This window comes from Podarcis filfolensis (assembly GCF_964270895.1).
Source record: "Podarcis filfolensis genome assembly, chromosome: 17".
NCBI classification, from domain to species: domain Eukaryota; kingdom Metazoa; phylum Chordata; class Lepidosauria; order Squamata; family Lacertidae; genus Podarcis; species Podarcis filfolensis.
In genome coordinates, this window is record NC_139621.1 from 41,277,531 (window position 1) to 41,294,787 (window position 17,257).

The window sequence follows — 17,257 nt, forward strand, 5'->3', positions numbered from 1 at the left end:
GGAAAATATACTGGGCTCCCTGCAAGCTAGGAACCTTTGGCATGGGCAGGAGTCCCCTGGCTCCGTTGGGGACCTTTCCCATAAGTGACCTCCATTCTGATCTTGGTGGGGGAGTGAAAAGATGCAAGTCTCCCTCCCCTTCATGGCCTTCAGAGCCAGAATTGGGCTCTGCCACTCCTGCAATTCGTTAAGGAAAAACAAGATTCCAACTGAACAGTAGGAAGAGCTTTCTGATCCTTAACCTATTAAAAAGGACCGAACTTACAATGTGGTTGTGCAGAACAATTGAAAAAGACAAGGGGGGGGGGGGAACCCACCTGTGTGGGTGAATTTACAGGCAATACAATACTGATTTAAGGTGTCTTCCTTATTGCAATCCTGTCTTTTTGAGGCCCATGGGGCATGATGCCCTTTATTTGCCCCCCCCCAAAAACACATTGATTGTTGACTGCTGTCGATATATCACCTTTTAATATCATTTGCTGCTTGACAAACATAGCAACCCCGCAGTACTGTAAACAGCCTGAAGTATGAGGCAGTATACAAGTTAAATAAATAAAAAATAACAGGGGGCCAAGCTAGACAAGACTCTGCAAGATGCAAACTCAGTTTCTCAATGCTGCTTTTTCGTACTGACATGCTGCTATGGAGGGCTGTGATTCTGATTGTAACAGCCTTTTGCTGTTGCAATTTGATTGCTCCAAACTGAACGTAACATCGCACCATCAAATGCAGGAAGGAAAAGCTTTTGGGCGTCGACCAGGGGAGTGACTGAGAGGGTGCTGAAAGACTGGCCGGCATTTATCTTGGCCTGAAATGTTAGTGTGCTCAGGTTGCTGCCCTTTCCTGGTAAATAAGAGAGACAGCCTAAGAGGGCATCAGTCTCTCCCAAGCACATGGTGTGACACTGCAATATGCAGCATTTCAGCAATTCTTATATTAATTGCCCATGGAACACATGGAGAAATTAAGGGAGTCTTTTCTACCCACCCCAAAGCTACCCTTGAAGAAAACCACTGCAGCTATGATCTGCTCTTCTGAAATCTGGTAGGGTCCATGGCTCAGAAGGCACAGGTTTCATCAAATTGTCTCCAAAATTAAATGATAAATGTTTCTTTTTTCTTAAATGAAAAAAAGAGTTGAAGGTGTTCAGTCCCCAAACCCCTGGACATGTTTGCTCATTACTTGTCACGCTTAATCCACTCTGGAGGGACTGCTATGCCTGCCTATTTCAAAACGGGGCGAGGGATTGACAGCTGCATTTTTTATTTCCCATTATAGTGAATGAGGTGAAACAACTTCATTTTTTTACAAAACCGCTTTGGACCAAAACATGAGTCAGATTGGACAGACTTCAAACAGTTGCTTTCCAAAATGATGGATACAGACCCAATGTTGTGGCTGGTTTAACACCCCAAATAAGGAGAGTGATCAAAGATCCATTTTATACCTCAGCTAGAGCACTGCACAAGGAAAGCAAAACTAAACGCCAGAGGAAGAATTCAGCACAAACATTTCTACTTGTCTGATGGAACAAGCAGGGGCGGAGGAAGGGGGGTGCGGTGGGGGGTCCGCCCTGGGAGTCACCTCTGAGAGGGGTGACAAAATGCCGGGTGGCACTCACCGCAGGGCCTGCAGTGCACCCGAGCCACACGGATCTCCTGAGAGTGACGCGGTGGCTTGGGCGCCTGCAGGCTCCGCGCTGCCCCAAACGGTCCGCCCGTTGCCTCCCCCTCCGCTGTAGGGCAGCTGAGTGGGAGGAGGTGGGCAGACTCCTCAGAGGCCATGCGGAGCATCCCGTCCCCATAGGCCACTGGCCCCGCCCCTGGGCACAGGGCTTGCACACCGCTCCAGGAGCCCCATCGGTTTGCTCCGCCTCTGAGAACAAGCTGGCCTCTCCTCCCTCTGTGTGCTGTTCTGGGGGGGGGGGTTCCTTCTGACACCCCCCAAGCCAACTGCAGGGGCGCAGGAGGAGGTGTGGGGAAGCCCTGTTGCAGTAGCAGAAGTCCTTGTGCAGGCTTCTGCTAGCAGGTCCCATTAGCTCAATCCTGCCCCAATAATAAAGTGCAGCACTTGTGCACTCCTCTAATCTCTCTCGCACAATTGTTCATGGAACAGCAATAACAGCTACTTTGCTTTTGCTGTTTGTTCAGCCCAGCACAGCACTAACTTTCCAGAAGGAAAACAAGTTCCATCTACTGAATCAAAGGAAATGCCAACGCCACAAACATTAAAATTTCCAATTCCGGTTTATTTCAAATTAACTGTACAAATATGCAAAGTGTAAAAGGGTTTCAATTTTAAAAACAGCTATCAAGAACCAGTTTCATTACAAACACTTGTTCATGTTTGACACAAGGTACATTCAGTGTTACAGGCAATTAGGAATTCCACTTAATTTACTTCAATCCACAATTAGAAAACAAAAAAAAGGAAGAAGATCACACCGTATATATATTTGACATTAAAGTTACGTGTGCAGAGAAGCTGTCTTAAAAAAAATACCAGGGACAAATAGACTGTCATACTTAATACAATTTGTACAGAAAAAGGTTGTCAGGCTGAACAGTGCACAGTGATCAAGGGAGGGGAGTGTTCAGCAGAAAATACCTACTCCCAATACACAATAATGCTGGATTAAATTAGGTAACAACAGGCACTGAGGAGAATTACAATACTTCACAGTTAGGTCTGTGTAAGCAGCAGACCAGAGCAGCCAAGTGAGTCAAGTGTGGTTTCCACATGTTTGTTGCTGTTGGGGAAAAGCTGGTGGCCTCACGTCAAAACATCTTGAGAAGCTTACATTGTCTGTCTCCCCCAAGGACTGGTCAGCATCAGCAAAGCGAGTTTTTGGTTACCACAGCAGCCAGTGTGTTTGAGCATACTTTAAGAACCCCTGTATCTGACCCACATTTGATAATAGCTATTTTATGAACAATATGGATAGGCTTATGGCATGACATTATTCACACAGTAGTTGCTGCTTGGTAATTTGGTGTAATTTGTGAAATCGGTGACCGTGTGTTAATGGCTGCCATCAGCTGCCATTTAAGCAGCATATTAATGGAGTTGATCCCATCATTTCAAAGCCATTGTTTCTCATGCCATTAATGTAAATGATGAGCCTCAAAGAGGCTGGTGGTTGGGTGTGAAGTCTAACTTCCATGAAAGGGAACTCATGGAGTCTTTTGTGACAGGGAAACCTGAAACCACCAAGGGACATGCATGCAGTCACCTCAGGAGGATGCAGGGCATGTTCACATGGAGGTGTGTAAACTTCCACATGGGTTCTGCACCAATTTCTGTGATAGTGCTGTTTCCAAGAAGTGCCACTAACACAGCAGAAATCGCTGTGTTGGCATATACAGCACTCTGCGTGAAGGCACCGATTCACACAGATAATGTCTGCCACAAAACATTGCTTGACTGCTGGCCATCGCTCAAGATGACCATATTATTGGGATCCCAGTTGTGTGTGTTTGTCCTGGTCCCAATTTTGAGCATTATTCAGAATTCATATGGCTGTTTCACTTAAGTTAATTTCCTATATATCTCTCTTCTACAACAAGCACATGAATTGTTGCTACTCCCCAACTTGTGAGATCCTGTGGCAAAGTAGATAGGGTTGCAGCCCTGAATACATGTGTGGTGTTTCTAAGTGGAAAGAAAGGACAGTGTAGGGAACTGCGGCAGGTGTGACGTAGAAATTAAGGAATAAATGTCAACACCATATGAAACAAAACCTTCCCCTCCTCCATGTCTCCCTCCAATCTGTACATTCATTTTTCTGTCCAGGCAAACACCTTGTATGCCAAACGGACAGGATGCCCAAATCGTTTTGGGAATTCAGACTACAGTTCCCTGCTCAAAGTCAGTTTTCAGTGTCAGCTATATTTGGTTTTTCATAGGTGGGATGAGGGTGGTTACACTAATCTGTTCACACAAGAACTAACTCAGACAGAACATTTTTTTGTAACGGTTATGGACTCAGTCACATAACCCTACAAAGCAACACATAGATCTGTGGGCTCACTGGCTATGCACACCTCCCCATAGATGCATGTAATTTCTACCACATGATCTCCCCACCCCCCAACATCCCCAATACCAAATCAGATACATGGTCAGAGAGGTCACCACAGCAGGTATAAAGACAGCCACAGAAGGAAAACACTATTGGGGGTACAGCCCTAAGTTTTAACATATGAAAAGCAGCACAAGCAAATCACTGACAATGGACAGTGGTGTTCCCACACAGAAAAACAACCCATCACATTTGCTTTGTCAGCACGTATCAATGAAACAGGGATCCAGCCTTTGGGCAGTCTGCACTATGCAGCAGAAAGCAAGCTGTCGGCTGCAAACTGACCAGCTGGTCTTAGGTAAGAAGGCACCCAAATCACAGTGGAAGCGAACAAGGGCCAATGTGGAATTACAGTTGCAGCATGGGAACTGCTTACGAGTGGTCAAGTCTTACGCAGCACTTGTGAACGACTGCATCCACGCCCACGTCAAAGAAGTGAGTGGCAGGGCCACTTCCCATGGCAAAGTTGCCATCTCCCAAGGGAAGGTGGCATGCCATCCACCAGTGCACCGGGTTCCTGGATATAGATTTTACTGGTTTAAGGAGGAACGTGACCACACCAAAGCTCACAGTGGTAACATTACATCAGCCCAGAGTCAAAAAGCCCCCAAAGCTTCACACAACATTGAAAAACATACCAGCTACACTTATGACCAAGAATTATTTTTAAAGAAAAGGATTTTTAAGTGAAACTGGAAGAGGAGTTTTCTATTCGCTCTAGCCCTCTGGGATTCAACTGCATGAAGTTCATATTCGTAAAAACTGCATGGTTTAAATGGACATCACAAAGCAGCAATATGATAAGTCTCCCTTCCAGAAAAGCTCTGTAATTTTACTGCTACTGTATTACTGTCGGTATGGCATATTTGATGTCTAAAACACACTTTTTTTTTTACAAGGATCGATCACAACTTTGTTGCAACAATGTCCTTTTGGTGTTACAAACAAGGGATGGAGGCACCAAGAAAATGAGAGAGTGAAGTGGTTTGTCTAGTGAAACACACACTCAGCTCTGGCAGACGGAAAAAAGACAACAGGAGAGCCCCCAGCCACCCACATTCTTTCAAACTTTGCAGATCTCAAAAGAATGCAAAAGTAAATACACCCAGCAAATATTGTCCTCTCATCCAGGTTTAAGCAGCTAAGGTGTTAGAACAGGCAATAACTTTCAGCTGAGCACATACTGGAGAGTTCCTTTCAACAACAAAAAAAGTTATAGCATTCTAAATCAGAGGGTGCAGATTAGAGCTAAAGGAAAACCCCAATTCCAAAGCAATTAATGTTGCTTCTATTTGGTTCTTTCATACATTTTTTACATTTCACAAGCATTTGTCACCTAAGAGTACAAAAGAAGGTTAAGAATGTCAACATTTCCTGAGCAAATAACCTCCAAACTTTAGGGAACTGGAGAAGGGGGGAAATATAAGGTAACTAGTGCTTGAAATAAACTCCTCTGCAGCAAGCAAGCTACAGACCTCTTTGGCTCTGAATTCACACTCACATGTCAATGTGACATTCCCTTCCAGTTAAGATGGTATCAGGCAACCCCCCCCCCCCAGCCCTAAACAGTTTAATGGAATTCATTTTTAGGAAGTGGTCACCCAGCTTCAGCAGTTTCCATAAAATGAGTTTGTAGCAATGAAGACACCAGACAGGGCTGTCATTTCCTTCATTAAAAACCATTAGGTATGTTCCAATTTAAAGAGACAGAAAGCACTACCGCTCCTTAAATAAAACACACACAAGCTAAACTGATTAGCATGACACTCAGCTGAAGAAGTAGAAGCATGAAATCAATCTTATTAAGAAGAAATCTCATTGGTGTACCCCCCTGCTGTTCCCACCCCCTTTGAATGACTTGGCTACCTCATTTAAAGCCCCTGCAGAAATTGAAGAGGTTATCAAACACACATCCACAGCAGAAAGCTCTTTTTCAGCTTTGAGAAGGACAAGTGTCACAATGCATAGATGTCATTCATGGCTTGAAGCCCCAAACACGGAGTTCAAACCAAACTATTTAGCTATGGCTCCAAATTCAAATAAGGCCTTGAAGGTGTGATTAGGGCCTTGTTAGCTTGGGATATGAGTCTGTTCTTTCTACTCACACTCTATTATTCTGCCTCGGCATGGGAAGTTTGGATCCTTTGCTATGTTTCAGCCAGCCAGGAAGTCCTCAGCTTGGAATACCACCTTCCGGCTCTGCTCAATTTAATGTGCCATCTAAGATGTTCAGATTTAGACCAAGAATTTACAGACCGATTCAAAAAGGCTTCTAAAAATTATATGCAATGTGTCACCGGCAATGTTTTTTACACAATTGTGCATGTTGGTAATACAAATCCGCCAGATTAAGAAAAGTGTGTGCTATTTGTACAGAGCATTAACAGAGACCAAAAACCCCCACAAATGGCAGTGTGGAGCAGTATAGATCAGTAAAACCATACTGGAAACATGTTTTAATAATTAAAGAAATGTTAAGAAATTAGTAGTTATCTAACAGGTACTGTGAGGAAGAATCAAAGATTAATTGGCAGATTTGTTATTGCTAGATATAGTATTTTTACCAAAGTTTTAGAAAAAAACAGTCTGCTTCCTGATTTGAATGAAAAGTTGAGGAAAGTGTGGCAGGGAGCCTCAAATAATTAATTAACATGTTGTAGGCATTGGTGGAATGGGAAAATACACTGAACTTGAGAGTGTGTATGCGTTTTTGAATAAGCAAGCAAGCATTGGCCTCATTTTCTTAATTATTGGAACACCTGAAGAAGACACATGCCAAGCGGTGTTAGCTACGGCTCACCATTATGAAGGATCTATCTGGAGTGAACAATTTGTGGTAGTATTATGTTTACAGGACTACTCCTTCTGTTAAGTGTTAGGTTTTATCTGATTATCTATTTGCATATCCGTAGAAAATAAACTAAGATTAGAAGAAACCCTCATCAAACAAGAGCAGATGCCAGCAAACCTGGAAACTAGGATGGAGTAGTACCAACAGTACCACAATGACCAAGGAAACATGCAGGGATCCACCAAAATGGAGCTGTGAAATAACCAGAATGACAACCAAGTTGCCCCCACTCCCCTTCCCCTTCCCCGGGTTTTCCACACACTGGAGAGCCAGGGCTTGCCCTCTCCTACATGCAGAGTGACAGGGCTGGTGCAAAAACCAGTCACCTCCCACCCATTCTCCATGGCTGAGAATAGCAACTCCAGTGCAGGGGAAAAGACAGCAGAGTGGCAAATGCATGAAGTCCTTCTACCTTGCCGAGTGGATGAAGGCTTGTGGGGTTTTTCACTTGCTTCAGGCACTGGAGATACTCAGAAACAGTAAGAAAATTGCTGCTTTCGAAAATGAAGTGAGAGATTGGGGTATGACTGAGGACTTACCAGGATAAAAGCATCAGTGGCAACCGCAGCTGACTCCACGGTCAGCTGAGTGAGGGGGGCTCCTGGAAACGTTCAGTGCAGCTTGGTTTCAAATGCCAAGTAACTGTCTGCATCTCGGAAAGTCTTCCCTGCTCTGAATCTAAGATTCCCCTCCCCTGTAGGCATGTGCTGGTAAGGAGACTTGAAATTCTTATTCTTCTCCGGGGGAATAGAAAACCCTTTTAAATAGGAAATACGCCCCCCCACACACAATCAAATTGGTCAGACTCCAGTAAACTCCACACTCTTCTCAAACATTCTGCAACTGCATAAATATATATAAGGGAGAGGGAGTAATGAACGAACCCTTGAAAGGTTAGAAAAATAGATTAAGAGAGATCTACACACAAGGAAAGAAGAGGGGTGCTTAACCCAGTAGGGCAGGTGTATAGCTTTAGGAGGCTGAAAGGAATGAAAGCCATTATGACAAACCTATTTATGTACCAGACACACACCATTGGTCATTATTCAAACAGCTACAAAACAGGGTGCTGGTGGGGGAAAACTAACTCTGTCAATAATTGGAAAGGTAGAGTTATGTAGATGCAATTCCCTTCAAAATACATAAATTACCTTATTTCAGAAGCAGAATGTTCTTCCCACATCAGATAGTGCCCAACAGCAATAACTGAAAATCCCATTCACAGAAGCTCAGTTCTGGCATCCTAGCAAACCATGGGAAGGAAGCTTTAACCATTTTAATACAATGCAATGTCTGCATTGACAAATCACAATTGAAGGCATCTCTTCCCTTCCAGAAGCTGGGGCAGTATATGCAACATGGGAATGAATTTATGGTACTGAATGCTGGAGAACTGAAAGCGAAGGCAAGTGGGCTGCTTCAAACCGTGAACTGCCTACCATATGTTTGGAAGTTCAAACCACAGTTTTCAGTTCCGTAAACCATGGCTTTGTATAAGGTTTGAACTGAGCCACAGAGATGACTGCCAAGAGCCAAGCAAGCTTATGAGAGTTTGTGAAAAGCTGTTTGTTGAGGCATACAGAGGCAGTCTGGGGTGGAACAGAAGTACCACATACACACCAGGAGATCTAAGGCAGGGTGGCAGGCAGAAGCAGAACACTACATGGGCTTACAGGCCTCTGCAGTGTACATGAACCAATGAACATGCCCAACCCAATCCGTGAGCTCTTCAGATCTGTCAAAAGAGACCCTCCTCCATTCTCTTTCCAGATAAGTGTGGACGGTCCATCGTCTGTTGCTTTTCAATCTGAACAAAAATGAAGCAATACCCCCCCCCCAAAAAAAACCACACACCTGAAAGCATGAAGTCAGAAATTACCTTCTCATCATCTACACATGTTTATGGCCTCTAAGCTAGACTGATGTTTCAGACTGCAAGCGAAGGGCAAACTTATGACATTTGGGGTCTACAAACTCCTCTGAGAGTTTGATAAATGGAATTTTCTTCACATTAACAACAAGGCTGAAGTCCAAGCACTTGAGGACGAACACAATACCATCTCTTAATCCTTTTGTAACAGCTTCCTCACTAATCAGCGTCCAATGTTTGGAGACCCAACGATCTTTGTTGTACTGCAGGGTTGGGCCTGGACTGAGGTAACGTTCCAGAAAAGCCTAGAGAAAAGCAGTTGGGAAAAGAAAGAAGGGAAAATGAGGTCCAGTGTTGTCCAGTAACTTTTCAGCTCAAAAAATACAACTGCCAATTTAATTTGATTATACAGGACAATGTCCCTTGTAGTTTCGTCTAGTCCCCTTTCCAGGTCTCTATGTTATCTGCCATAAGCAAAGGAAGACTTTGGAGTTTTAGAGGAACTACAAAAGCAGTATCACTCAGGCCCAATGAAATGAGCTGCTCTGCCAACAGCGCAGGATCGAGGTCATTTTCTCCACACCAGATGCATGTGACCAGCAGCCCCTCGCCCTTCCGACTCTTTACTGAAGGGCCCTATCCTTGACTTGCAGAACTCTGTTGAGCAAAAGCAAAGGCAGCTGTCAAAATACCGGCCGGGAAGCAAAGGGCATTGGCTTACACACCTGGAAGAACAAGTTATGCTTTCAGGTGCTTGCTCGATACCACTTCTATTTTATTCAGTGCAAACACTGGGGTGTGGCAGAGAAACTCTGCCAGAAGCTTGTTGAGAACTCACTGCTGTGAAGAGCAGAGCCAATAAACTGTTCCCATGCACACTAAAACTCCTGGCAACTATCCTGGTTAGATCACTTAGCAGCTGGATGGACGGACTCAAGACAGGAAGCTGAAGAATAGCCACTCCACTGTGAATGTGGAGCCCAAGGGCAAAACTGTAAAGAGGACATTAATATCAGGGTTGCTATCTAGAACTTGTGGTTCTGTGTGCCTACAGAGACACCTGGAAATGCACCTGTCCATAATGGCAGCAGAATCTGGAGATTTCTAGGAGTGATAAGGCGTTTGCCCATGTGCAGATGACGCTCTGTAATGAGGCAAGGTGGAAGGCAGAAAACGCTGCAAGCAAGCAAAGGGAAATTTGTGACTGCACTGTTCAGCTGTGCTTCAATCTTCCGTGCCATTTGCTCAATCTCTATAAGCCAGGGTGGCTGATAACCACGCACCTGTGAGTATGAATGGTTCCCAGACGAGCGCCTACTCTCCCTCCTACGAAAAGAGAAGGGAGCAGCCCCTCCCATGCTGCCCTCAGGGTTGTGTTCCAAAAGCTGCCTGTGGAACTGTCTTATCTTCTCATCTGCCTTTTCAGAGGGCAGGCTGAGAGCAGCCCTCGTGTGCTATCTTTAGCACCCAGTAGCATCCTTTCTTAAAATGGGAAGCATGGGGGTGATATTCAGGAGATATTCTGATGGCAGAATGAAGGAACCATCTCTGGGAAATTGGGAGGGGGCACAAAAAAGAGGAAGAGATACCGTTCCACAGGAAGTTTCACAGCACAACCATGTTTTCTTCCCTCCTTTCCCAAAAACCAAAAGCTCCAGAAAACACCAATGCTATCTAGCATGTAGCCCTAGAGCAGTGTTTGAAATTAGCCAGACACCAGGCACAGTTTGACTATTGGCCACTTGCAACCTATCTCCACCATCTGGAGGTGCATGCCTGGGGGTCATTTAATCTTGACTTGTTTTCACACACCAATACCACATCCTGTGGAATTCTATCAGTTACATTCTATCTGCACAATCAGAATGAATTTCAAGAACCAAAATGCTTCTTCTGTGCAGCCTGAGCAGCAGCAGTGAACAACATTGCAGTTAATTGTTGTAGCTTGTTTTCCCTTACTCCACTCCACTGCTCTGTTCACAGTTGTGAATAATGTTCTTACATTAAGAATGCTCCATGTCACCATTAAGAAAAAGACATAGGAATATGCCAATATATATATATGGACAGTCACTGGATAAAGTTCTCAAAGTTCTTAACCTAGCTCAAGGTAGTCATCTGAACGAGCCAAATGTTTAACTGACAATTAATCACAGTCAGTCCATCATTTGAAAAATAAGATTTTAGAGCTGCATTGCCCCAAAACGCCAACCAGACATTCAGTTTTGGCAACTGCAACCCTGGTTTATGAAGTGATTTGGCCCCTAGCTTATATCTCTGAGCTTCTAACACTGCCTTAGAGATGCTATACAAAGTTTGGGGCTTCCAAGTGAGAAAGCATCTCCTGACTCCTTCCGTATTCTTCATACAAAGAAAGGAGGAAGGAATCAGGAGGTGCTCTCTCACTTGGCAGAGAAACCTCCTGGAAGCAGTTTGAGGGGCTCTCTTGCAGCGAAGAAGGCCCAAGAGCAGAGGAACCCACACTTTTGGACACTGTCTCCCTATGGAGCAGGAAGGCCTTCGCTTCAGGCTCAACACAACCCAGCTGACACGGGGACTGCCAGCAGGCAAAACAAGGACGTGCGCAGCTTGGCACTGTGCAAGGCAGCAGAATCCTAATGTTTGCAACCCCCTTTGTGACTCCCTTCTTGTTCTCTAGAAACAAACCCAAGGGGGGGAGTAGGGCACCAAGTGTGGGGATGTGGTCAGTAAAGGGAGAAGGGAGTTCCTAAGTGAGCAGAGCAAGGGATGGCCAATTATCCCGTAACACTGAATTTCATAAAATGAATAAATGAAGACTTTTGCACACAAAAAAAGTAGAATTCAGCAACCCTGTCCCTACTGGGTGTCTACACACTTTCAAGCATATCCTTGCAACCTGTGGCAATGGTTAGCAACGTGTAAAAGAAAGCTGAGATGCTCAGACAGCTGAATTCTGTGCCAATAGTGGCATTCCTGCAGTACCTTTGGTGTCATGTTGTTGGCAATGCAGAAGGCCAGATGTTGCAGGATGCTCTCCATGGTATGGTAGTGCTGCTGCCTTGTAGTGCGGAGGTACTTCTGCAGCACTCTTGCCATGGATGGGAAGATGGCCTGAGCTGCCTCGCGGGGATCCATCACGTCACCTGGGGCTTTCGGCTGCTCCTCTGTCTGAAGGCGCTTAATGTGGGTGAAAGCTTCTTCAACTGCTACCACAAGCCTGCATGCCAAAGGACATGAACAAGGATTAACATTCAGGGTAAACTGAACTAAAGCAATGTGGTCCAGCTTGCTTTGCATAATGTTCCCAACATTATAGGGGCTGCCCATCCACAGCAGTACTTTCATCTGATGCTTATCTGTATGGACAGCTAACCTCATCCAAATGATATGAAAAGTATATTTAATTGCACATAACATTCCAACACGACATGAGTAGGGAGGTCCAAGCAGGGTGGCCAGGTCCTCTCTGTTGTTGTCCCAGCCAGGGACAATTGCATGCAAAAGTTACGCATGCCCACTGATTCTGGCTGGCTCAAGTGCACCAAGCTCTGTGCAGGTTCATGCTGCAACTTCCCCTTCGCCTGAAGGGTGGAGAAGAGAGCAGACCCCTCGAAATTAGGGAGGGCATGAGAGACTGCAGAGATGCCGAGTTTTGCTAGGCAAGAGAGGAAAACTGCTAAGCCGCACAGCAATCACGTCCCTGGGGTATTTGAGAAAAAGTGGCCTGTGAAGACTTGAGGCCCTCCAGTCTCCATAATGGAGCTGTTTCCAGAGGAAGAACAGTGAAGGGGGTGAAACTCTGTGCTGCCCACCAGGCAACGGCTTCTTCCACCTGCCTTGCCCCACCCTCCTGCCCTGGGAGCCTTCAGAATGGAGTTGCTGCCATGGGCATTGGGTGTGTGTGTCTTTCAATGAACTGCATGGAGTGGAAGATTGTAAGTCACACAGGTGGGGAAGTGTGTGTATGAAATCAACAGGGCCTTATTTATTTTTTGGTTGCTATTTTGTTAATGCTGTTTTATAGATTATGCAGTGAATCCTAAAATATAACTTTTGTTGTAATTGTGCTATTTAGCTTTTTTTAAAGTTGTTTTGTGAATAGCGTTTGTAATTGGTTAAGTGATGATTTGTCCATTATCATATATGATTTCTGTATTATTTGTGATGTTGTATTATGTTATTTATTGCTTGTAAGCCAGTTTGCGATTCATGTGAATGAAAAATGGCATAGAAATATAATCAATCAATCTAGCTCTGTGCCATCTACTTCACACTGTCTGGTAGCAGCTGCCTAAGTTAACAGAGAAATATCTTTCCCAGGTACCCACTGGGAAGCTGGAACTGAATCTAGGACACGGACTCTGCCACTCTGGGCCTTTCCCTGTGGTGGTGGCGTGGCTGTGAGAGAGAGAAGAGGTTGAGTGCCAAGCATGGATACAACTGGGTTCTTTTCTCCACCTGCAAGAGTTCTAAGCAAAAACAGAGAATATTGTGGCTCTGTGATGAAAATTCCAGACTGATAATCGGGCAGCCCTGAAAACCACCCAATATCTTTAAGTCTGTGGTTTCCACAGCTGTTGCCTCCATTGGAGAAGACTGCAGCCAGGGTGGGCCCCTTCCCTTGCACTCCAGGCAGCTTGCTCGAGTGACTATGTTCAGCTCTCTTAATCTGCAGGGCAGGAACCTTTGCTAACCACCCCCTGGTTTTGTGCAGCTGAGCAAACAAACTCCGGACAGTGCCTAGCAAACGCAAGGGAAGATCTGCAAGCAACCAGAGCAGCAAGGAAACTGGAGGAAGGAAGGACAGCAGAATTCAAAGGAAGACTGTTAATCCTGTCCTCTTGTTCTTTGCAAAGACTTGCATGCATATATGATGCTAAATAAAGAAGCAGCTCATTTTTTTCTTTTTACACCTCATCATAGTTAGAGGTGAATAATTAATTTCCCATCCCTTTTCATTTTTTTTAAGTGAAGGAAACTGCATTAGAACAGAAGTGCAGGGTGGGGGGGATTTGACCCTTCTCAGGGGACAGCAGGGAATGGTCATAGCTCAGTGGCAGAGCATCTAATTTGCATGCAGAAGGTCCCATATTTGATCCCTGGCATCTCCAGGTGGGGCTGGGAATCCTGCATGAATCCCTGGAGAGCTGTTGCTGCTCAGTGCCAACTGTACAGAGCTAGATGGTCCAACTCTGTAGACAGTAGCTTCCTATGTCATGCATTTTCCTGACTGAACTGCCTCCTTGTTATTTGCTATTGAGCTCCTTCCCTGTGTGGCCACCCTGATCCCTACCTACAGCTGCTTTGGAAATAGTTTAAACAGTACACAATAATCTCCATCTCTCCTAGCTTGGCCTTCAGATCACAAAAAGGTAAACTGCAGTTCACATTTTTTTAAAGGGCGTTCATCCCAGCCACTTTTATTTCAGCAGGAAAGCAGTGGCACAGATACCCAATCAAGACCCTGCACCAGCAGCTTCCTGCCCCACCCCCTGCTATCTGCAGTACCAGCAGCTTCACACAGCAGCCCAGGGTGGGCATTCTGGGAAACTGACCCAGGCTTCCTATTTAGATAGAGAGCATGACATTGGATTAGGGACCGGGCCCAACTGCCTTCCCTTCAATACAACAGCAGAAGTGTTATGCATGCTTTAAAAAGAACAAGGAGGTGTGATTAATGTCACATGTAGTTTGGCCATAAGAATCCCATTACTAAATTTCCTGTGAAAGAATGAAGCCAGGAGTAAATCTTGTCAGCCTGACAGGCTGTAAATATAGAAGACTCGGAGATGACCGGAAGCTCCACTCAGAGAGATAAAACAAAACAAAAAACCAGCAAGGGATCCCTTCAGGAAATCTCTACGTGTAATTCATCCGGTCTTTCCCATTGTTTGGCTGCTGCTCGAATCTGCCCCGCCTAAACACATAATCAAATATTGTTTACTGATGAATTCAAACTCTCTCCGGGAAGGTTTTTAATATATATACTGTATGCTTATTTGAAGCCAGCAAAATACTGACACACGAACTGAGTACACCGCTGGGCAGAAGGAACTTGTGGCTGTCTAGAGGGGGAGCTAGTTAATGGGTCTGGGAAGGAATGTCAGTTGCTGATAGTCAGTAAATGTTCAGCAGGATTTGGTACTGAAAACAGCGCAGTGGTGGAGGACTGGGGCAAGCCCTTCTCCTCCCCTACGCAGAGGGCCTCCAGCATGAACTCTTGACACAAGTGCACAGTCCCAGTTCACACAATTAACTGAGGCCAGAGTTGGAAAAAGAGTGTGTGGGGGGGGTGGCTTGCTACATACATGTTGTCTGTGTGGCAAAAGGGTGGCTTCTGCTTCATTATCCTCCGCAGGCAATATCTTTGTCACCCTGGCTGAGCGTATCAACTGAGGCATAGACATAAACTAAAGACGGATCAAGATCTTCTCGCTCTGTTACCTCCCTGGTTGCAATGATGTTCTATTTCCAAAAAGCAAGTGACTCAGCTCCATGATACCAGGCAGCCGTATGAAGCAACGGCTGAGAGAACAGGATCCTCCCAATCCCAATTCTCTTTGGCACAAATGTTGAAGTTTAATGCTTTGGTACCAATTTGAAGCACTAAAGGCTCTGGTGATTGGCCGCCTCTGCGAATGCCCTCCTGCTCTAGAATCCCCAACCTTTTCATTTCCCAGCCCCCCTTTTCTGTTTGCACAATGCACATGGTTAAATATATATTCTTGTGATAGAAAATAATTTCACCATCAGGTAGCTTCACTGTATGCATCTCAAGGCAGATCCTGCCTTTTAAAGAACAACCTGAGCTTGGCAATAGCAGGATTTCATTTCTGGAGCCTCTGTGGAAGAGATGGACCCCAAGTTCCTTGTGGCGTTGTAGTATCCTGTGGTACTTGGACTCTGCATTTTGTGAGTGAATGTCGTGTATGTAGCAAAGACAGGTTGGTTATCACAAACAACTGAAGAACACTTAACACTCTCCGACCGCTTTGTGTTCAAAGTGCTGTGAACGCATTACTGTGTTGTAAGCCTTATAAAAACCCATACAGTCGACCTCAGAAGTCGAACGCCTTGTGAGTCAAATGTTTTGCCTCCCAAACGCTGCAAACCCAGAAGTGAGTGTTCCGGTCTGCAACGTTCTTTAGAACCCCAAAGTCTGATGAAGCTTCCGGAGCTTCCTGCAGCCAATGGGAGTTGTGCCTTGGTTTCTGAACGTTTTGGAAGTCGAGCGGACCTCCAGAACGGATTCCGTTCGACTTCTGAGGTGCAACTGTAGTAGACTAGGGTGAGGTCTAAGAGAGACAGCCTGAGGCCATCTAGTTAGAGGCAGAGCTGACAGTTAAACATAGCTCCACTCTTTCAGCCAAGAGCTTTCACACAAGCTCTTAGCAAGGTTGAATGTGCTGCTAGAAACACCTGAATAGCTGTAGGAAGGGGCAGTGAGCACGTCAAAAAATGGGAAGGATTTACTGAGAGTAAGACACACAGTACTTGTGATCAGCCAGGCCAAACACAGCCCATTAGCTGTGATTTAAGCCCTTGGTGGGCCACTAGACACTTCCTAGTGTTGCTGCTTGTCCTGGATTGCGAAAAGCAGGAAGGTTAACAAGTACATAGCAAACTGCAACAGAAGAAGAAGAAGAAGAAGAAGAAGAAGAAGAAGAAGAAGAAGAAGAAGAAGAAGAAGAAGAAGAAGAAGAGGAGTAGTAGTAGTAGTAGTAGTAGTAGTAGTAGTAGTAGTTTGGATTTGATATCCCACTTTATCACTACCCGAAGGAGTCTCAAAGCAGCTCACATTCTCCTTTCCCTTCCTCCCCCACAACAAACACTCTGTGAGGTGAGTGGGGCTGAGAGACTTCAGAGAAGTGGGACTGACCCAAGGTCACCCAGCAGCTGCAAGTGGATGAGTGGAGACGTGAACCCGGTTCACCAGATTACGAATCTACCGCTCTTAACCACTATACCACACTAGCCTGCGTTTGCTAATGAGGTTGTCAGAAAGCCCCCAGAGAGAAATCTGAATGCTCTGGGGAGATACCATGATGAGGACAGCCCATCCCACTACCTCCACTTTAGCTAGGAACTATGTCTAACCCCAACTCTGCTCCATCCCTCCATTCTTGCTTTGCAGCACATTGGCTACATCTTGGAGATGTACCGGAGAAGTTGTGAGTCCAGTCCGCAAGGAAAGACATTCCTTTTTGCCTAGGCCTGGGAAACTCGGGTGTGTGTTGTCCTTTCCCAATCCAGCCACTCTAGTCTCAGTTGCCTCTCTGAACATGCAATGGCTTTTGCCATTTCATCTTGCTTGGCACCGGTCTCTCTCATTTATCTTCCCCAGTTAAGGGCGCAGCACACATCTATTGGGATGGGTGTAAGTGGTTTGAGCATAGCACACCAATCCTGGCCTGACTGCACTAGCTACCAATTAGTTTCCAGGCCCAATTGAAAGTGTTGATTTTGACCT

At 45.3% G+C, this 17,257-nt stretch overlaps 1 protein-coding gene across 6 annotated transcripts in view; it reads right to left on the reverse strand.

Moving 5' to 3' along the window:
- Positions 1 to 2,230: 2,230 nt before the first annotated feature.
- Positions 2,231 to 17,257, reverse strand: part of VANGL1 (VANGL planar cell polarity protein 1) — a 51,552-nt gene continuing 36,525 nt past the window's right edge. For all 6 annotated transcript variants that reach the window (XM_083593528.1, XM_083593525.1, XM_083593526.1 and 3 more), the window contains 2 exons: positions 11,770 to 12,004; positions 2,231 to 9,110 (listed from right to left, as the gene is read on the reverse strand). In XM_083593528.1, the coding sequence (XP_083449654.1) occupies positions 8,850 to 9,110; positions 11,770 to 12,004 (496 nt within the window). In that variant the 3' untranslated portion in view covers positions 2,231 to 8,849. The remainder of the gene's footprint in view (positions 9,111 to 11,769; positions 12,005 to 17,257) is intronic.